The sequence below is a fragment of the Capricornis sumatraensis genome, chromosome 11 (genome assembly GCF_032405125.1).
Source record: "Capricornis sumatraensis isolate serow.1 chromosome 11, serow.2, whole genome shotgun sequence".
Classification (NCBI taxonomy): domain Eukaryota; kingdom Metazoa; phylum Chordata; class Mammalia; order Artiodactyla; family Bovidae; genus Capricornis; species Capricornis sumatraensis.
In genome coordinates, this window is record NC_091079.1 from 24,058,043 (window position 1) to 24,080,298 (window position 22,256).

Below are 22,256 nucleotides of genomic sequence, written 5' to 3' on the forward strand. Positions count from 1 at the left end.
CAGTCGCTCAGTCGTGTCCGACTCTTTGCGACCCCATGAATTGCAGCACGCCAGGCCTCCCTGTCCATCACCAACTCCCGGAGTTTACTCAGACTTCCGTCCATCGAGTCGGTGATGCCATCCATCCATCTCATCCTCTGTCGTCCCCTTTTCCTCTTGCCTCCAATCCCTCCCAGCATCAGAGTCTTTTCCAGTGAGTCAACTCTTGGCATGAGGTGGCCAAAGTACTGGAGTTTCAGCTTTAGCATCATTCCTTCCAAAGAAATCCCAGGGCTGATCTCCTTTAGAATGGACTGGTTGGATCTCCCTGCAGCCCAAGGGACTCTCTAGAGTCTTCTCCAACACCACAATTCAAAGGCAGCAATTCTTTGGCGCTCAGCTTTGTTCACAGTCCAACTCTCACATCCATACATGACCACTGGAAAAACCATAGCCTTGACTAGACGGACCTTTGTTGGCAAAGTAATGTCTCTGCTTTTGAATATGCTATCTAGGTTGGTCATCACTTTCCTTCCAAGGAGTAAGCGTCTTTTAATTTCATGGCTGCAGTCACCATCTGCAGTGATTTTGGAGCCCCCAAAAATAAAGCCTGACACTATTTCCACTGTTTCCCCATCTATTTCCCATGAAGTGATGGGACCAGATGCCATGATCTTCATTTTCTGAATGCTGAGCTTTAAGTCAAACTTTTCACTCTCCTCTTTAATAATTTTCATATATAACATAGAACAGTGTTTATTAATTGTTATTTATTGTGTTGTAGATTATATCCCTAGTACTTATTTATCTTACAACTGAAAGTTTGTACCTTTTTAAAAAAAATGTATTCATAGATAAGGTTTATTCCAGTGTTTACATAAAAATGATTTGATGTAGAACAGGAGAAGGTTTTTCCAAAGGGTTAAAATGTATCAAACAGCAGAACTTGGTCCTTCCATTTAGTTTGAATTCAGTTGGCTGACTGCACCATTATTAATATCCACCCTCACTAATCATTTTCATCACACACAATATCAAAAGTCTTCTGGTGGCACTTCCTATTTCCCTGGCAGTCTCTTATCCTGGCCTCTGATCCTCCAGGCCAGCTGAGCATCCTTTGAGGAGAGCATGACGCGGCCGGCGTGTAAGGAGAGGAGACAGGCATCCTGGAAGAGATGAACTGGAAGCGCTTCTGCGGCCTCTTGCAGGGCCAACAGGGCCTGGGTTTGCCACCTGAAGTCCACACCACGAGTGAATTTAACAGGTATTTCTCTTGCCGGTGAAGGAGTGGGGATGGGGGGAGGAGTGGAGAGGAGACTCAGGAGAAGGTAGACTCTCTCTGCGAGTCCTGGTGCTTACTCTTGGGACCTAACTGGTGGCTGATGTCGGCTCCAGGGGGCTTAGAGACGGCGGGCACGGCTCTCCTGGTCTGGGCGCCGGCGGTGGGAGAGGAGGAGACAGTCTCTCAGGGCAGAGGAAGGGATGGGAGGCTGGTTGGATGAGAGAGTTGCAGGCAGCAGAAGGGGGTCTGTCTTAGCAGCAGGCGCGTGCCCTTCTGGAGCGCTCCAATCGATGCCTGCCGGAGTGCATGTCTCCGGCAAGCCTGTGGACGGGAGGATGCGCCTGGACACGGGCCGGGTGGCGGGTGGGCGGCGGGAGCCGGGCTGGCCGGGCACCCCTCGGTGTTTCGGGCTCGTGGCTCTGGTAGGCCGGTGGCGGGTGTGCAGAAGGTGTTTCGGCTCCAGGGCTCCTTCTAGATCTGGGTCCGGGGGCAGAGGCTGGGAGGGCCGGGGCTCCTTCTAGATCTGGGTCCGGGGGCAGAGGCTGGGAGGGCCGGGTCTCCTCGGCCGGCCGCCTGACCCGGCTGGGTGGTGCTCTGAAAGTTTGTACCCTTTGACCAGATTGTTCCAATTCCCCTCCCAACACCCCTCTGCGTACTTCCAGTAACAACAAATCCGATCTCTTTTTCTATGAACTTGTTTAGTTTTGGAGTATAATTGACTATAGCACTCTGTTAGTTCCCCAGTGCACAGCATAGTGATCGGACATTTCTGTACATTTCAAAATGATCGCCGTAAATCTAGTTATCATCTGTCAGCTCGAAAAGTATTACTTTATTACTGACTATACTCCCCTACATTATTATCGACTGTATTGTTGATTATATTCTTAGTGTTCCATTTTAATCATTTTTATTGATGTTTTTCACCATGTATCTCTGTATTTTAGTGGTTGCTCTGGAGATTATAGTATTCATATTTAGCTTTTCTCTGCTTGGAAATAAGATTGTGCCATGTCAAGGGGAACATGGAAGCCTCACCACCACTTAGTGCTACATCTTCGTGCATCAGAAACTGCTTCGGACAGTGTTGGAAATTTTGCTTTCTGCTGTCACACATACGTACATCATATATACATACAGAATAGTCTCGGCACTTCCCTGGTGGTCCAGTGGCTAGGCCTCTGTGCTCCCAGTGCACGGGGCCTGGGTTTGATCCTTGGTCAGGGAACTAGATCCCCCCTGCTGCAGTGAAGATGGAAGGTCCCAAGTGCCACAGCTACATAAATACATACAAATAAATATTTCTTAAATAAGTGTAAAAAGCTGGCTGCTTTGGCCATTTCTTTAAAACTAGGGACACCCTGGCAGTCCAGCAATTAAGACTAGGAGCTCCCACTGCCGTGGGCAAGGGTTCCACCCCTGGTCGGGGAACCAAGATCCACATGTTGGATGGCACAGACCGGAAAACCACAAGTCTCATATTTACATAGCTATTTCTAGTACTACATGCCATTTGTAGTGCTCTTCCTTTATTCTGGAAATGTGTTTCCCTCTGGTATTATTCTCTTTGAACCTGAAGAATTTCCTTCGGCCTTTCTTTCAGAGTGGGTCTGCTAGAGAGCTCCCTGCTCGCTTTAGTGCAGATGGTACAGGAGGTGAGGATCCAGCGTAGCGCTGCTGATCAGTGAGTGCCCAGGGTGCCTGGTCACGGCTAAATTGCCTTGTGTGAACGTCATGGTTAGCATACTGGAATTGCCTGGTTTCAGTCACAGGACGTGCTCGCCACACGGCAGACAGCTGCCCTGTCCTGAGCCAAATAGGCAGCTAAGCCAGGACGAGTGCCGTCTGACGGCCGCCTTCGCTCCTTCTGACTCAGTGACCCGCCTTCTTCTTGAGGTTTGTGCTCCCCTTCCCTTGTGATGGAGCCAAGTCCAGGCCTCAGCCATGCGCTTCCACGGTCACCTAGTGACATGGGAGCGCTGTGTGCCAGCTTTCCCAAAACCATCAGATGTTTCTCATTGGTAGTACAGGATTAAATAGGAATTTAATAGAATTAAATGGAATTAAATAGGTTTCTTTCCCCCCTCATTAAAGAAACTTCAGGCTTTAGAAGAAGGCAGGGGAATACTGGGGGGTTTAGGGACCTCTTGAAATCATTTGAGGCCAGGCTGACTTTTCAGAAACATTTAATATTTATTTACCTATTTCGTTACGTCAGGTCCTAGTTTCCACACGTGGGATCTTCGTTGTGGACTTAGTTGCAGCTTGTTGGCTTAGTTGCTCCATGGCACGTGGGATCTTAGTTCCCCAACCAGGAATCGAACCTTTGTTCTCTGCATTGCAAGACAGATCTTAACCACTGAACCACCAGGGAAGTACCAGGCATATGTATGCAGACCAAGATACACGACCTTCAGACGCGCAGAAAGGTCCCCTTCTCAGGAAGGCCTTCCCCATCTGCCCCATTTAAGGCTGTGAGTCGATGATACCCCACCTCCTCCTGCTCTGTTTCTCTCATGTTACTTATTACCATTTAAGACAGGGTTTGCTTATTTGCCAGGTTTGTCTGTTTCATTAGTTGCAGTGTCCTAAGTGCCTAGTGTTGCTTTTGCCAACAAAGGTCCATCTAGTCAAGGCTGTGGTTTTTCCAGTGGTCCTGTATGGATGTGAGAGTTGGACTGTGAAGAAGGCTGAGCGTTGAAGAATTGATGCATTTGAACTGTGGTGTTGGAGAAGACTCTTGAGAAGTCCCTTGGACTGCAAGGAGATCCAACCAGTCCATTCTGAAGGAGATCAGCCCTGGGTGTTCTTTGGAAGGAATGATGCCAAAGCTGAAACTCCAGTACTTTGGCCACCTCATGCGAAGAGTTGACTCATTGGAAAAGACTCTGATGCTGGGAGGGATTGGGGGCAGGGGGAGAAGGGAGCGACCGAGGATGAGATGGCTGGATGGCATCACTACTCGATGGATGTGAGTCTGAGTGAACTCCGGGAGTTGGTGATGGACAGGGAGGCCTGGCGTGCTGCGATTCATGGGGTCAAAAAGAGTCGGACACGACTAAGCGACTGAACTGAACTGAACTGAAGTGCCTAGAATGGTGCATGCTCAGTAAATATATATATATATATATATATATATATATATATATTTTTTTTTTTTTTTAACCTTGCTGCACGGCTTGTGGGATCTTCGTTCCCTGACCAGAGATTGGACCCAGGCCCTTAGCAGTGAAAGCATGGAGTCCTAACCACTGGACTGCCAGGGTATTCCCTCAGTAGATATTTCTTGGATGAAAGAACACAGTTTTGCAACTTGATTTTCTTTCTTTTTACAAAGAAGTTGTCCCTGACATCCTCCCATGGTGTACATAACCACCCTGGGCACCTCCTCTCTTTTCATGTTCCCCCTGCTACCCTTGGGCTTCCCGGGTGGTGCTGGTGGTAAAGAACCTGCTTGCCAAGGCAGGAAACGTAAGAGCCCCAGCTTCAATCCCTGGGTCAGGAAGATCCCCTGGAGGAGGGTATGGCGACCCACTCCAGTATTCTTGCCTGGAGAATCCCCACGGACAGAGGAGCCTGGCGGGCTACAGTCCATGGGGTCGCAAAGAGTCGGACACAACTGAGTGACTAAGCACAGTCTGTTGAAGGAGGTTGTACAGGTGTCATGAGTCAGAAGCTGGCAGGTTTAAGTGCTGAAAAGCAACCGTGCTATGGAGCCTAAGACCCTGGAGAGCATCACAAGGCACTGGCAGTGAAACCACCTCCTGGGAAAAGCAGGAGGCTCCAGCTCACGCCTCGCCTTTGCTGCTTGCTGATAGGAAATGAACACGTGCCTGCCAGGTGCCACTGCTGTGTGATGAAACGGGGGTGCAGCCCAGGTCCGTTTCCTCTGCTGTGCCGTTTGCAGCACTCCAGACCCACCCGCCTGGCTGCTGCCTGTCTCTGGCTGATGGCTTGTGATTGGCCCCCAGCACACTTCTGCAGGGGAGCAGGGCTTCTTGTCAAAACCACCTGGGTTCCAGGCAATAGAGAAAACATCTAAGAGGAAAGAATACAGGGATTGTGTCTTGGGGAAAATGGGATGGTTTTGAATAAGTCTTCGTGTTTGGAAAGGGTGTTAAGAAGGAAAAAGGTATCTGTGCAAATTACTTTGGTCACCTCCTTTCAGAAGACCTTGATGGTTCGTCTAGTGGTTAAGAATCTGCCAATGACACAGGTTCCATCCCTGGTCCAGGAATGTTCCATATGCTGCAGGGCAACGAAGCCTGTGTATCACACCCCTGAGCCTGTGCTCCGGAGCCTGCAGGCCGCAGCGCCTGAAGCCCACGCATCCTAGAGCCAGTGCTGCGCAGCCAGAGAGGCCCCCGCAGCGAGAAGCCTGCACACCGCAACCAGAGAGCGGCGCCCCCTTGCCGCAGCCAGAGAAGCCCCCGCAGTGAGAAGCCCGCACCCCGCAACCGGAGAGCGGCGCCCCCTTGCCGCAGCCAGAGAAGCCCCCGCAGCGAGAAGCCCGCACCCCGCAACCGGAGAGCGGCGCCCCCTTGCCGCAGCCAGAGAAGCCCCCGCAGCGAGAAGCCCGCACCCCGCAACCGGAGAGCGGCGCCCCCTTGCCGCAGCCAGAGAAGCCCCCGCAGCGAGAAGCCCGCACCCCGCAACCGGAGAGCGGCGCCCCCTTGCCGCAGCCAGAGAAGCCTCCGCAGCGAGAAGCCCGCACCCCGCAACCGGAGAGCGGCGCCCTCTTGCCACAGTCAGAGAAGCCCCCGCAGCGAGAAGCCCGCACCCCGCAACCAAAGAGCGGCGCCCCCTTGCCGCAGCCAGAGAAGGCTCCTGTGCGGCCGCGGAGACCTGGCCCAGCCCAGAGTAAATACATAAATGATAAGAGGAAGGAAGATCATAGGAAATCTTAAAGAAATATCTCAGACCACTGAAAGATCCTTAGGGGTTCCAAGGAGACAAAAAATTATTATGAAGTGAATGTTTAACCCCTGCTTGTTATACTCAACATATTCTAAAATTAATTTTTATTGGAGTAGAGTTGCTTCGCAATCTTACTTTAGTTTCTGCTGTACAGCAAAGTGGATCAGTTATATGTATACACATATCCCCTCTTTTTTAGATTTCTTTTCCTACTTAAGTCACCACAGAGCATTGGATAGAGTTCCCTGAGCTATACAGTACGTTCCTGTTAGTTCTCTCTCTTACACGTCAGTAGTGTACATGTGTCAATCCTCAACATATTTATTTTAGACGAGGTGGTTGATGGTATTGTGTACAGTACTAACACCTCCACCCCCACCCCCTCCCCCCACACACACTTTGGATCTACTTCTGTTACCTGTTAAGAAACTAAAATTTCCATCTGTTTCTGGCTTTGGTTCCTTCAGTTCTTGCTTGGTTTGTTTTGAGGCTCTGTTGTTAGGCATGTGGATATTTATGACATGCCTTCCTGCTGAATTATCACTTATGAGAAGTCTATCTTCTATCTCTAGAAGTCTAGAGACTTCTTCAGTATTCTTCAGCATTCTAATGTTTAAAGTATGCATGCTATGGGTTCTAACCAGTTACTTTAAAAAATTTGCAGCTTTACTTAAGAAAATGACAGTTTTATTGAGATACAATTCACACACCATCAGTTCACCCACTTAATATGTATAGTTCAGTGGTGTTTAGTAGATTCACAGGGTTGTGCAACCATGGCCACAGCAACTTTCAGAACATTTTCCTCATCTCAAAAGAATCCCATGTTAGCACTCATTCCCCGTTTCATTCAGACACCCCACCCCCATGAGCCCAGGGCAGCCACTGATTTATTTTCTGTCTCTATACATTTGCCTCTTCTAGACTTTTCATATGCATGAAATCATACTATGTGTGGTTTTTATGACTGGCTTCTTTCACTTGGTATAATGTTCTCAAGGGTCCTAAGTGTTATAGCATGTTTCAGTATTTTATCCAACCATTGTTTGTGTTTTCTTAAAAAAAAAAAAAGATTACTTTTTAGAGCACTTTTAGGTTTGTAGCAAAATTGAATAGACAGTGCAGAGAGCTCCCATATATTGGGTTAGCCAACAAGTGCATTCATGTTTTTCTGTAATATCTTATGGAAAAACCCAAACAAACTTTTTTAGCTAACCCAATACTTCTCCCACCCCATAGCTTCCACCACCAACATCCCTCACCACTGTGGTTATAGTTGACAAATCTACACTGATACCATGATCACCCAGAGTCCAGAGTTTACACTAGGGCTCACTCCCTGTTTTACACGTTATGGGTTTTGGGCATGTATAATAACATGTTTGTACCTTTACAGTATCATGCAGAGAAGTTTCATTTCCTTAAATCCCCTGTGCTCTGTCTGTTCATCCATGCCCTCTCCCCACCCCTGACAACCACTGATCTTTTTTACTATCTCAACAGTGTTGCTTTTTCCAGAATATCATATATTTGGAATTCTATACTATGTGGCCTCTTTAGATTGTCTTATTTCACTTAGTAATGTACATTTAAAGTTCTTCCAAGCCTTTTCACGTTTGCTAGCTCATTTTTAAAAAGTGGTGGATAATATTCCATTGTATGGATGTACTCCAATATATCTTTTTTTTTGGCGATTCTGTGTGGCATACTGGATCTTGGTTCCCCAGCCAGGGATTGAACCCATGTCCCTTGCATCGGGAGCATGGAATCTGAACCACTGTACTGCCAGAGAAGTCCCTCTATTCACTTATTGGAGGATATTCTGGTTACTAACAAGTTTTGGCAATTATGAATTGAGCTGCTCTAAACATTTGTGTGCAGGTGTTTTTGTGGACTTCACTTTTCATAATTTATTTGGAATTAGTATTCTGCCACTTCACATGTAATATAGAAATCCTGCGAATGTGTACCCCCATCTCACCCACTTTGATAGTCTAGATGTTATATGTATTACATCTACATATCTTACAAATTTGACAAGACAATGGTATTTTTTTAAAACTTTAATTGTATTTTTTCCAAGTTTACAACTTTTTTTCTCTCATTTTAATCAGATATTTGTTTTTTTTTTTTGATTCTGTTTATTCCTTTCTAAAAATTTAAGTTTCCATCTGGCATAATTTCTCTTCAACTAAAGCATTTCTTATAGCATTTCTTTTAGCACAGGGCTATTGGCATTTCTCTCAGTTTGTGTTTTTAATTGAAAATGCATTTGGGGGCCTCCCTGGTGTTCCAGAGTCTGAAGCTCTGTGCTCCCAATGCAGGGGGCCTGGGTTCCATCCCTGGTCAGGGAACTGCATCTCACATATCACAGCTAAGAGTTCGCGTGCCACAAAGAAGACAAGATCCCTTGAAGGATATTTTTGGTGTACAGAATTATAGTTGGACAGAGTTTTCTTGTTGTTGTTGTTTTTAAGCATGTGAAAGGTGAAGTTACACAGTCCTCTGGAGCCCATTATTTCTGAGAAGTCAGCAATCGTTTTGAATTATTGTGTCCTCATATGTGATGTGTTGTTTTTCTCTGGATGTTTTCAAGATTTTCTCCTTACGTTGCTTTTCATCAGTTTGGCTCTGATGTGCCTGGGTGTAGTTTTATTAACTTTTACACTAAATGGGGTTTACTGAGTTTCTTGAATCTGTACATTTTTGTTTTTCACCAAATTTGGGATAATCTTTGCTGTTTGTTCTTCAGTCCGTTTTTCTGCTTAATTCCCTCTCTTCTCCTCCTAGGATGTATGCTAGACTTGTGAAAATTATCTTTTTAATCCCCGAGGCTAATCTTTAAATAATTTCCTTTTCTCTGTTCTTAAGATTGGATGATTTCTATTCATCCGTCTTCAAGTTCTCTGACTTTTCCCCTCTATCATATCCATTCTGCTATTAAGCCCTTTATTTGAATTTTAAAATTTCAGATATTATGGGTTATTTTAGTTCTCAAATTTCCATTTGGCTGTTTTATTGTTTCTATTTCTCTGCTGAGGTTTTCAATATGTGCACTCTAGGAGAATCTTTTCTTTCACATCCTTGAGTATAATTAAGCTGGCAAAGGATTTTAAGGCAGCTAATTGCAACATCTCACTCTTTCCTGGTTCTTCATTTTTGTGAGTAATTTTGGACTATGTCCTGGACATTGTGAAGGTGTATCATGGAAAAGGGAGTTTCTGTTCTATTCCTCTGAAGAGTGTTCATTTGTGTGTGTTTTAGTAGGCAGTGCTCTTGGCCTCGTACTGAAAACTCTGCCTCTGGGCAGCAGCTCAAATCTCATTTCAGTTCTTGTATTCTTTTTGTTAAAAAGTATTTATTTATTTGGCTGTGTTGGTCTTAGTTGTGGCATGCAGGATCTTTCACTGTTGCACGCACGCTGAGTTGCCCATGGCCTGTGGGATCCGGTTTCCAGACCAGGGATCGAACCCAAGTCCCCTGCGCCAGAAGGAGGACTCTTGACTCTGGCCCACCGAGGAAGTCCGTCAGTTCTTTTATTCTTGGCTTCGCTGCTTGGAGGCTGCTCCACACACGCATAGTTGGGTTGTCTGGTGAATTAGGGAGCATTGCAGAATTTGGGGCTTTCTGTCTTTCCTTCTCTCTTTTTTTTTCAGGATTCTTCACTCATTTTTCAGTTGCTGTGGTTGCCCCAAACTTGGCAAGCTATCGAAACTGTTTTTTTCTATCAAAGTTTTAGCTGCTCCACCTGGTGTGTGAGTGAACTGGAACAAATTGGCCTTCTTGGGAACCAAACAACATTTGTATTCATCTCAACCTGTGGTTTTGACTTAGGATGTTGTCAGCAAGCTGAACTATTAATCGTTACAAGGTTGTAATAGCTTATAAAATAATTAATTATAGAAATAAAAGCTGTAGTAATTAACATTAACTTAGTGGTCTGTTTAGAGTGAGTAGAATAGGCACCAATGAAAAGAACATTAGGTTCTGGCCTAAAACATCCAGCCCTTCTCCACCCAGGCATACACAATCTGGGGCGCACAGCCTGTGTTTTTCTTTAAAAGATTGAGGTCTTATTCTGGCTTTCCTCATGACCCATGTTTTCGTGTGAACCCAGCTGGATTTACTTCAGGCCAGTTTGCACCGCCACTGAATCAGAGGGAAGTATCTTTGCCATGGGATGATTCTTTTTTTCAAAGTTGTCTCTCAGTGGACTTCCCTGGTGGTACAGTGGGTGAGAATCTGCCTGCCATTGCAGGGGACACAAGTTTGATTCCTGGTCCGGGAGGATCCCGCATGCCGAGGGGCAGCTGAGCCCACGAGCTGTAACTGCTGAAACCTGCACACCCGGAGCCTGTGCTCTGCAACAGGAGCAGCCCCGCCCTGCAGTGAAGAGTAGCCCCTGGTTGCCACAAAGAGAAAGCCTGTGCGCGGCATCGAAAACCCAGCCCAGCTATTGATCAGTTATACATAAAGTGTCTCTCATCGTAAAGGCAATGAGAAAAACCTTCCCTGTTGTTGCCCGCAGGCCACCGGTTAAGGACACAGATGCTCAGAGAAGTCGGGACACCCCTGGTCGTCAGTGCACGGCTCCCTTTAAAATGCCATTCCTCCAGCCTGTGCCTTAGATCCAGCACTTCTTTTCCCAAAGTACTTCTGAGGCCAGTTTCTCACGTAGGGACTTCCCAGGTGGTCTAGTGGCTAAGACTCTGAGCTTCCAATACAGGGGGCCCAGGTTTGATCCCTGGTCAGGGAACTAGATCCCACATGCCGCGACTAAAGATCCTGAGTGCCGCAATGAAGACCGAAGATCCCATGTGCCTCAACTAAGACCCAGCACAGCCAAATGCATAATTAAAAAATAATAATAATTAAAAAAAGAGAGATTCTAACATAAATTAAGGATGGGAGATAACATCTGACAGCAGGAAGGCACAGCAGGTCCCCAAGGCCTGCATCCTCCCATGCAGAGTGGGGCGATCAGTCAGTGTGGGGCTGCCCTGTTTCAGGGGGCTCTTGTCAGAGGTGAAGTTGCTCATTTGCTGGGTCCCCAGGCTAACAGTGCACCAGGGGGCCCTTCCTGAACCTGCCGTCGAAGCTGTGAGGATCGACCAGAGAACTGGTTGAATTCCTCTGTGTCTCCTTCCTTTTCCCAGGACCTGCTCGTCCCCTGTTCATCTCTCCTGAACGTAGATCTTTCCAGGGAGGCCTCTTTCAGTCTTCTGAGGGGCTGTTTCCAGGCCTGGCTGAGTAGGCTCCAACCCAAAGGCCGTGGCCGGGCGCGGAGGCCTGACTCCCACAGAAGATCATGGGCAGATGGTGTCTCTCTTGAGTTGTGCCAACCCGGCTGGAATAAAATCGCTGGAATCCACTTCAGTGTTTGATTAGTAGGGTAAAGGAGCAGTTGGCCTTACAAACCCAGAGGATTACACATTACATTTTACGTATTACATATTCTTCTGGTAGATTTTTTACTTAAGTGGGAGAGGGAGAAAAGAAAAGGCTTAAGGGCAGTAGCTTTGTACATTCACTTTGCTGTGTCTGTTGGGCAGTCCCTTTTCTTTCTTTTTTTTTAGACTCTTTTCTTTTGAGTAAATGTGATATGATCCACAGTGTTTGGAAAAGAGAGACCAGTGCCCTCTGTTACATTACGTTGGATTGTTTATTAATATATGTTCTTTTTCACTGTTGTGTCATCTTTGATTCCGTTTCTGATCCATATCATTTTCATCTTTGGCTACATGTTTGTGGATGGCCATGTGTACAGTGAGCTGGGCTAGAGTCTTAGAAATACTGTCATTTGTGTCCTGAGACTGACCTGGCTTTCAGCATTTTCCATGTAGGCACATTTTAAAAAACATTTCAGCGCATTTAGGACACTGAAGTTGGGTGGAAAGAATGACACAAATGTGGTTGAACAGGCGCCTCTGGAGCTCTGAAGTGTCAGGGCGTTTCCCTGTTGGTGTTTAAGACAGGTCTGTTTGGCCACCGTGCACTGTGCTCCAGTACCTCTGGTTATGTGATTGGTTTGCTGCTAATGGTGCATAATGCACTTCTGCCAACATTTGCGTGGATGTCAAAGAACAATTCATGTTGCCTTCTGTCCAGTCCAGAAAAAGAGAGGGAGAGAGAACGGAAGCCTGAGCAGATGTGGACCCAGACTCTGTGCAAAGGCCAGAGGGAGACAGGAGACAGTGTCTGTGGTGAGACTGGTTCCAGGGTTCTAGGTGTAAGAAGCATGGCCCCTGAGGCCTGTGTCCCTGAGACCTCATTCCCTGGACTCCTGCTCAGTGATGAATGGAGCCCAAAGATGTTGTGATGGACCTGAGAGAACCAGGATGTCAGAGGATGAAGGTGCCTTGGGCTGTGAGGTTTGGCTTCCTTGTTTGATGTCTCAGGAAGCCTAGGCTCCAAGAGCTGAAGCACTTTAACTGAGGCCTCACAGCTGCTTCATGACCAGGCCTACTAGCTGGGTCATCCCAGGAGTGGCAACAGAACTCCTAAGGACCTTGTGCTTTGGACTTGAAAGGTCCGCTGTCCGATAAACTGTGGATGTCTCCATCATTGTACCTGCGGTCTTTCTTTGGTCCCACAGCTGAGCTACAAGGCTTGTTGGCCTCCAGGTGCAGCCCAGCAGGTGGCCCTGGTCAGGTGTGACTGTGTCCTCGTAAGAAAAGGAGATTAGGATCCAGACACATACACAGAGGGACACCCACATGAGGACACAGCAGGAAGGACAGACATCCCAGAAGAAACCAGCTCTGCCAGCACCTTGAGCCTGGACTTCTAGCCTCCAGGACTGTGAGAAAATACATTTCTGTTGTTTTAAGTCACCCAATGTATAATACTTTGTTGTTGGTTTTTGTTGTTGTTGTTGTCGTTTGGTATTTATCTTCTGACTGTATTCTTTCGTTCATAGAAATTTTGACTTTTAATCAAACTCCCCACACTTCCCACTCTTTTAAGGATGACGAAGAAGTTGTATTTCATTCTAGGTGTTTCATAGATTACTTCTTTTTTTTTTTTTGGTTAAAATTTCTGAATCTTTTGGAATTTGCTGAAAAGAATGTGATGGGTATTCTTTTTTTTAAAAAAAAATATGGCTAATCAATTTTTTGGATAGCGTTTTCTTTTTCGTTTGCTTTTTCAGTCAGCGCCGAGTTTTCATTGCTGCTGGTGGGCTTTCTCTAGTTGTAGTTGTGGTGAGTGGGGGCTGTGCTCTCTAGTTTCAGTGCTCAGGCTTCTCGCTGTGGTGCCTTTTCTTGTTGCGGATTATGGGCTCTAGAGCACGTTGGCTCAGTAGTTGTGATGCAGGGGCTTAGTTGCCCCATGACATGTGGAATCTTCCTGGATGAGGAACCGAACCCATGTCCCCTGCATTGTCAGGCGGATTCTTAACTACTGGACTACCAAGGAAGTCTCGCTATCTTAATTTGTAACACTGCAGGTTAATTTGTTCTTCTTTTGAGCTTAATGCAAGTGGAATCTTGAAATATCTGCTTCTTCCGTCGTGTTTATAAGATTGGGGCTGTTATGTAGCTCATTCCTTTCCATGGCTTTACAGTTTCCCAGAATATGCCTCAAATTACTTATTTTTACTTTTGTTTGTTTTTGGCCACATGGCTTGCAGAACCCTAGTTCCTCAACCAGGGATTGAACCCACAGCCCCTGCAGTGGAAGCGCAGAGTCCTAACCACTGGACCACCAGGGACGTCTCCACTTACGTTTTTACTATTGATGGATATTTGGACTGCTTCTAGTTTAAGGTACAATGAATAATGTTGCTTAAGAAAGCATGTCTTTTGGTGCACAAATCTATGGTTTCTATGGAGTTGGAACCTCGGTGTTGAATTGGCATGTTGTAGGGTGGGTATGCGGAGAAGGCAATAGCACCCAACTCCAGTACTCTTGCCTGGAAAATCCCATGGACGGAGGAGCCTGGTAGGCTCCAGCCCATGGGGTCGCTAAGACTGAGCGACTTCACTTTCACTTTTCACTTTCGTGCATTGGTGAAGGAAATGGCAACCCGCTCCAGTATTCTTGCCTGGAGAGTCCCAGGGACAGAGGAACCTATTGTGCTGCAGTCTATGGGGTCGCACAGAGTCAGACACGACTGAAGTGACTTAGCAGCAGCAGCAGCAGGGTGGGTATATGTTTAGCTTTGGAAGATAAAACTGAGCAGATTTTTAGAGCTGTTGTGCCAGTTATACCCCTACTAACAAGTTCTGAGCATTCCAGTTGCTCCACATCTCTATCAAAACTTGATATGATCAGTCTTTACATTTTAGCCAGTGATGTGATATAGTTACAAAGCTTTCCCACTGTCCCCCAGAGTCCTAGTTTGAAGCATTTTCCAATGGCTTTGGTGTAAATTGTCCTCCCAGAGCAGATTTTAACCTACTAACTTGATGCCATTGAGACAGAGGATGGAGCTGTGAATGGTCAGCATGAACAGCTCCAGCTGCCTGGGTTGACCTCATTGGTACATCTTGAAAGCCATCAAAATCTAAGACAGGAGAAGAAGATCGTGGGGAGTCCATGGGGCTGCTCCTTGGTCACTGAGCTGTATACAGTGTATACAGTTAAAAGCCTCGGCAGGGATTTCCCTGATAGAGGGCTTCACCTCGAGGCTAAGGAAGCACCACACACTTGGAGCGGCAGGAGAGGTTCTCTTCCCAGCCTGCCTTCGCGCTTGTCTCCTCCATCCACGTTCTTCAGCCGACTGAGGAAATCTACCTCTGTGCTTAAGTGTACACTGTCAGGTCCTCATGTGTGAAATGGGGTGATTGAATGGCACCCTTTGGGACCACCGTTTTCTGACTCTGATATTCTGTAACATTATTCTCAGATTGAAGGTCACAGGCAAAGTAGGTTATCCTTGGGAAATCTCGATTGAATAACAAGGTTACAGAAATCACTCGTAAAACAGCCAATAAGAGTCCACGTGAGGAGGACAGCAAGGGTGGACCGTGCCTGCCAGACCTGCTCGGGGTTGAAAATTCAGGTTTATACTCACTGAGATCATGAGCTGTTGCGTACTACATTGGTTTAATGTCCATCTGCTATAACAAATGCAGCTAGATGACAGATTTCTTTAAAAATTCATTGTAATGAACTGCCATATGACCCAGCAATGCCACTGCTGGGGATACACACTGAGGAAACCAGAACTGAAAGAGACACACGTGCCCCAGTGTTCATCGCAGCACTGTTTACAATAGCTCGAACGTGGAAGCAACCTACATGTCCATCAGCAGATGAATGGACAAGGAAGTTGTGGTACATAGACACAATGGAATATTACTTAGCTATAAAAAGGAGCACATTAGAGTCCGTTCTAATGAGGCAGATGAAACTGGAGCCCATTATACAGAGTGAAGTAAGTCAGAGAAACAGCAATACAGTATTGCTATTGCTATTGCTAAGTCACTTCAGTCATGTCTGGCTCTGTGTGACCCCACAGACGGCAGCCCACCAGGCTCCACCGTCCCTGGGATCCTCCAGGCAAGAACATTGGAGTGGGTTGCCATTTCCTTCTCCAGTGCATGAAAGTGAAAAGTGAAAGTGAAGTTGCTCAGCGATGTCCGACTTAGCGACCCCCATGGACTGCAGCCTTCCAGGCCCCTCCATCCATGGGATTTTCCAGGCAAGAGTCCTGGGTAAGGCAGCCAAAGAGACACAGATTAAACAACAGACTTTTGAACTATGTGGGAAAAGGTGAGGGTGGGATGACTTGAGAGAATAGCATTGAAACATGTGCATTACCATATGTAAAACAGATGACCAGATCAAGTTTGCTGCGTGAAGCAGGGCACTCAGAGCCAGTGCTCTGGGACAAGCTAGAGGGGTGGGGTGGGGAGGGAGCTGGGATTGGGGTTCAGGATGGAGGACACATGTGCACCCATGGCTGATTGATGTCTATGTATGGCAAAACCATGACAATATTGTAAATTCTCCAATTAAAAGAAATAATTTTTTTTTTAAACCTTGAAAAAAGTCACCATGTTGAAGGAGATTGGGCAGCAATGATTAAACTGTGTAAAAGTTATTTTGGGGGTCTTTAGAATCAGAAGTCTGTTTTAGCAAATGCCCTTCCATTGCACTCACTGTGATTCCTTCAGAAGGAAAATGTATCACGGCTTATTCCATGCAACTGCTGTTTTATATTTGGGTAGAAGTGCAGAGAGTTGAATTGAGAAATTCTGGTAGAGGGAATTCCCTGGCAGTCTAGCAGTTAGGACTCTGTGCTCCCGTTGCAGTGGGATCAGGTTCTAGCCCTGGTCAGGGACCTAAGATCTCACAAGCCGTGAAGTGCAGACAACAATAGATTAAATTAAGTGGACCACACTGCCTGAAATAAAAAAGAAATTCTACTGTAAAAAAGACTCCGGTATGTGTGTGTCTTTGTATGCTCTCTAAGTTTTTGTTGAAATCTGGACATTCTGATTCTCCCACACCTCAGACGTGAATATTTTTATTAGTTGAGGACTACAGTTGTCTTTGTGACTTTTCTAAGCTATTTTTGCAAAGTGTATTCCTTGTGGGTGGTGACTGCCGTTCCCATTCTGCGCTGTCTGCAGCCAGTCAGTGACCTGACAAAGGCCTGCCCCGCAGAGCCTTCTTGTTTGTCTTAGCCGTCTCCTGGATGCTCCGAGGGCTTCCATTGTGACCCAGTGATAAAGAGCCCGCCTGCCAGCGCAGGAGACGCAGGCTCCCTGGGTCAGGAAGATCCCCTGGAGAGGGAAACGGAACCCACTCTAGTATTCTTGCCAGTAAAGTCCCACGCGCAGAAGAGCCTGGCAGACTACAGTCCATGGGGTCACAAAGAGTCAGACATGACTGAGTGACTAAACAGCAATAACAGAGATACTCTGAGGGAAGCTACTGGAGCCCAAGGAAGCTGACCCCAAGGCCAGAATCTGCTCCAGGTCCTCGGTCACCAACAAAACACACAATCCCAGGGCTTGGGTGACATGGTCCAGATTGCCCGCTCTGGCTCCAGCCAAAGGACTTTGGGCCGCTGTCCTCACAGCTCCGGTCCCCACAGCGTCGAGGATAGTGACTGGCTCCTGCTCACCGCTCTCTTAACAAAGATCAGCAGCCTGTTTTCACCACCTTGCTGTGTCTGATCTGGTTCTAGAGTGTCAAATAGTTCCTTCCAGTCCCTCTTTATGGCTCAGTTTTGCTCTGGTGGAGTTTCCTCCCGTGCCACTTTGCATGACGTCACTGTTCCCACTGTTTCTCATTAAAAAAATTTTTTGGCCTTGCAATGTGAAATATGCCCCCTGCATTAGGAGTCTTAACCCCTGGACCACCAGGGAAGTCCCCCCCGCCCCAGCTGTTTTTACTCATACACTGATGATCTGTACCCTATCAGCTATGACACTAGGGCTTCAAAATTGTAGTATTCCAGTTCTGTCATTTCTTCCACACTGTTACTGGCTACTTTTAGTAAAGAAGAGAAACTTGCTTTCTTTATGGTAGAATTATCTAGTTGAATTTAAGGTAGAAGCTGTTATTGATACTGCGAGTAAGGTTTTCTGTTTTTGCATACATGTAGTGATTCACATAGAGAAACTCATTTTTATATGTAGAACCTTATGTGGATAACCTCATGTATACAACCAACTGATTATATAGATGTTTTGTAACCACTGGGTCTACAGCACGAATATAAGTACATGTGATTATAAAAATCTTTAGGGAGACTTCCCTGATGGTCCAGTGGCCAGGACTCTCTGCTCCCAGTTCCAAGGTGCCTGAGTTCGATCCCTGGTCAGGGAACCAGATCCCAAATGCTGCAACTAAAAATTCCCACGTGCCACAACTAATACCTGGTGCAGCCAAATAAATAAAAAAAAAAAAGAAAAAAAACTTTAGGAAGTGTGTAGTTTTTGCCCAGTCTAAATACCTACTTTGTAGGAAGAGCAAAGACTATATTATTAATTGCCAATTAAATGATGGATCAGCTTATTTTTATATTGTTGGGATTGGAAAATCCCTTTGATGAAAGTGATGGCCTCTCAAGCTTTATCACTGAGATAGGGCTGACCTTGGCAAAGTAAGTGAATAGTATAAGTTTTGAAAAATAAGAAAAAGCCATGAAAACAGCTAATGCAGAGATTAATCGTTAAAGCTCAGAAGTGCTGAAGTGTGAAGTTTGATTACCAATCCCAAGGCTATTTGACATGGTGCCCAGACCTGCTCTTCTGGAACCCAAGGCTGGGCTTCAATATTTAATCAGAGTTGTAATATCTCTCCAGATACAGAACATGCCATCTAGAATGCGACCTTGGTGTGGCTTGTTCTGGGTCAGCACGCTTTTACAAGGTTTTTTGGAGGACCTTGTTTGGAGTTGTTCTCGGTTGCAATGCTCTGGTTCCACACAGCACACCCAGCTGCTTGTGAGAGGCCGTAGTCCGCCCTGTCTTGATACCCAGCAGGGTTCCAGAGCCACGGATCAAATTCCTTCATCACTATGCTCCAGTTAAATGGAAACCTACACCTTCCCTCGTGGCCTCCAGAGGGCTGCGTGGTCCTGCAGAGTGCTGGTCAACCATTGTTTCTTAACTGGTATTCAGTTTGTTTGAGGGCAGGTTTTTCTCCCCAGGATGAAAACAGGGTTTTTGCCTCACCTGGTAGCAAAGTGTATGCTCCAATTTTAAATAAAGTTTTATAGCATTCAAATTGCTGAGAATCTACAGCTCCCAACTTCAAAATAATCAAACTGGGATAAGCCAAGGGCTCCTCTATCTGGAATGTTGAATATGGCTGGGCTTTCTGGTGGTTTCCATGTGTGGACCCTTATGTATTTGTAGAATCCAGAAAGGATTAAATAATTTAGCTTGGGTGAAGAGAGAAACCGAAGAGGGCCTTGGACGTTCTATTATTTATAAGGACCACTTGGCTGTGAGGCCTGCACTTCACGGGTGAGTAGGCCTGGGTGCCAGGCGTGGGCAGTGCAGGACACTGGACCCCCCCGAGGGTCCCTTCTATCTCCCTTCCAGGGTCCTGCGTGGGGATTCTAGGGGACAGCGTTCTTTGCCCCCATACACAGGCTGGGGAGTCTGAACAGAGTCGGAGTAATATACTCCTGGCTCCCTGCTGGGAGGGACAGGGTAAAGCCCTTCTTCTTCTCACCTTCTTGTTCTGTATTTGGGTTGATTGCTTTTCCCCGTCAGGAGGGAGGGAGAGGAAACATTTCTGGAAATAGGATTTGAGCAGCTGGGAACCTGGGGACCCATGTGCAGGATGGTGATTCTGCTGTCATTCGTGGTGTGATGAGCACAGTAGAAAAGATGTCATAGTTCCGAGCTGTTTACAATGTCCAGTGACTTGTCCAGCCCTTTTCTAGGACTCTCGAGTACTGGGGAGGCCAGGGACATCAGCGTGGTTGTGGTACAGACCTGAGCCCTGGCATATATACCGGGTGGAGGCACCCTCTCAGTTTTTCCAAACCTTCCTGGCCCATCTCAGTGCTGAGGTTTGCCATGTTGAATCTTGGCTGAAAAAAGACCCCCATCCTGGGGCGGAAGGAGGGCTCCTGTGACCAGAAGCAGTGACTCCTTTCTGCCAATATTTTCCCCAGCATTTTGAAAGCAGTATTGTGCTGTGCTTAAGTCACTTCAGTTGTGTCTGACTCTTTGCGACCCCTTGGACTGTATGTAGCATGCCAGGCTCCTCTGTCCATGAGGATTCTCCAGGCAGGAATGCTGGAGTGGGTAGCCATTTCCTTCTCCAGCAGATCTTCCCAACCCAGGGATCCAACACACATCTCATAATTATATCTCCTGCATTGGCAGGCAGGTTCTTTACCACTAGTGTCACCTGGGAAGCCTAAAGCCAGCATAAGGAGCCGGGGCAGCGGCAGCCCGCAAAGTGAGGAAGCGGGGAGGCAATCACCAGGGACCCAGCTGACCCTTCTGGCCCACAGCGAGGACAGTCGATCACCCATGCTTGGTCCCTTGAGGGCCGCAGCACACTGCGGGGGCATGGAGGGATGAGGGGGTGTCCCCCTTCACGGGTCCCCTCCCTGGCGGCTGGGGAGCAGGGCTGGGACGCCAGCCGGTCTGGCCCTTATCTTGGATGGAGGTTATAAGTGTCCTAGCAAAGGGCGCCTGAAAGGTCTTTTATGCAAGACCTGTAGAATGCTGGTCTGAATCACACCGATGGCATATGCCTGGATGGCCGAAGACAAAGCACCTGCTCTGTTGGGTCCGGGTCTCAGTTTCCTAGGGATGAGGGAAAGGAGAGGAAAAGAAGTTTCTGAATGGCCAGGACTCAACTGTGATGTGCAAAGCTGGCATGACTGGGGTGACAGTGGGCCAAGGGTTGGGGCCCTCGCCCCTGAATCAGCCCTTGAGTGGAATTGGGAGGGGGCCATGGTCCAGCAAGCCCCCTCAGGATGGGTCTGGCTCGTCACTGCTCTTGAGAGGGCCTTTGGTGCCCTCTGATCCCCAGCCCCACACCAGAGTTCTGCCCGACTGGAATCCTAGGGCAGGAGTGCCAGGCGCCCAGCAGGTCCTGTGTGTAAGTGCATAAAGAAAAACATAGGGTGAATATTTGCCAAAATAGTAATAATGATGTTTTTTTAGGTGATGAAATTTTGGACGATTTTGGTCTTTATACTTACCTGCTTTCTTTCTGATTATTCTGTATTAGGTACTTTTTTTTTTTTTTAAACAGAACAAAGTAATTCTGGTTTTTCAAGCCAGTAGAGGACGGATTCCCTGCAAACACGTTTCTAGCCTCACTGACCTCCTCCAGCCTCACGCACCCTGAGTGGACCCTGGTGCCCACACCCCAGCTCCTACCCTGCCCTGGACCACACTGCCTGGTGCCCCGGGATGGTGGAGGGAGGTGAGGGTCAGTCCGATAGCATGGCGTCTTCCTGTCCTGCACGCGGCCTGCGATGGGGTGGACAAAGAGGAAGAGAACCACTACGTTTCGCAACTTAGGGACGTCTACAGCAGCTGTGACACCACGGGATCAGGCTTCCTGGGCCGGGAGGAGCTCACCCAGCTCTGCCTGAAGCTCCATCCGGAAAAACGGCTGCCTGTCCTTCTGCACACACTTCTCGGAAACAACCAGTTCACCAGGGTGGGTACTGGACTTCATTCTCGCAGAGAAAAGCATGGAGAGCCTGTGGTGACAGCTGTGGGTGTCTGAGAAACACCAGTTGACTAGAGATGCTCATCAAAGGAAAGCTAGGAGGAAATGGGATGCTATTTTTCCTTTTATGAAACTCTTGTGTTGTAGAAAGAGGTTTCTTAAAATTGCCCTTTTTTAAGTGTAGTAACTTCCAGAGATTTGTTTTTGTTCCGTTTTTCCAGAAAGATGTTTAACGGCTGATTTGTCTGGGGAGTGGAAGGTTGGTATGGATGGTTCACAAAACACAGTGATCTGTGTGCAGCTCACGTGCTGGGTCATTCAGAGGCAGCTTCAAAGTACCTCGAAGGCAGATTGTCTCATAAAATTGCCCAGCGTGAAATTTGTCCAGCAGCTGTACAAAACATCTTGCGTTGCTGTTGCAAGAGTGAAGGCTCCCTGCCTTCAGAGGTGCCCTCTGAATGTATCTGTCCCAGATAGGAAGAAAGTGCGTGGAGTTCTTTTCTCTAGGAAGTTCAAGGTCCCCTAGAAAGGTCTGCAAGGAGATCAGCCCTGGGGTTTCTTTGGAAGGAATGATGCTAAAGCTGAAACTCCAGTACTTTGGCCACCTCATGTGAAGAGTTGACTGATTGGAAAAGACTGATGCTGGGAGGGATTGGGGGCAGGAGGAGAAGGGGACGACAGAGGATGAGATGGCTGGATGGCATCACTGACTCGATGGACGTGAGTCTGAGTGAACTCCGGGAGTTCGTGATGGACAGGGAGGCCTGGCGTGCTGTGATTCATGGGGTCGCAAAGAGTCAGACATGACTGAGCGACTGAACTGATCTGAACTGAGAAGCCTGGACCACGCCTTGCTTTCCTGACGGGAACACTGAGAAGCTTCTTAGTGTTCCTGTTTCTTAAATGTGTCCAGATGTAGCATGTTCATTTTATACTTGTAATAAATGAACTGGTTTTTTTTGGCTGC

The 22,256-nt window shown here is 47.1% G+C and overlaps 1 protein-coding gene across 1 annotated transcript in view; it reads left to right on the top strand.

Annotated features, from left to right (window-relative positions):
• The first annotated feature begins 1,551 nt into the window (after positions 1 to 1,551).
• Positions 1,552 to 22,256, top strand: part of LOC138088286 (ninein-like protein) — a 39,336-nt gene continuing 18,631 nt past the window's right edge. Inside the window, 4 exon segments of the mRNA XM_068983409.1 lie at positions 1,552 to 1,683; positions 2,865 to 2,916; positions 5,598 to 6,121; positions 21,038 to 21,277. Coding sequence (XP_068839510.1) covers positions 1,552 to 1,683; positions 2,865 to 2,916; positions 5,598 to 6,121; positions 21,038 to 21,277 — 948 coding nt within the window.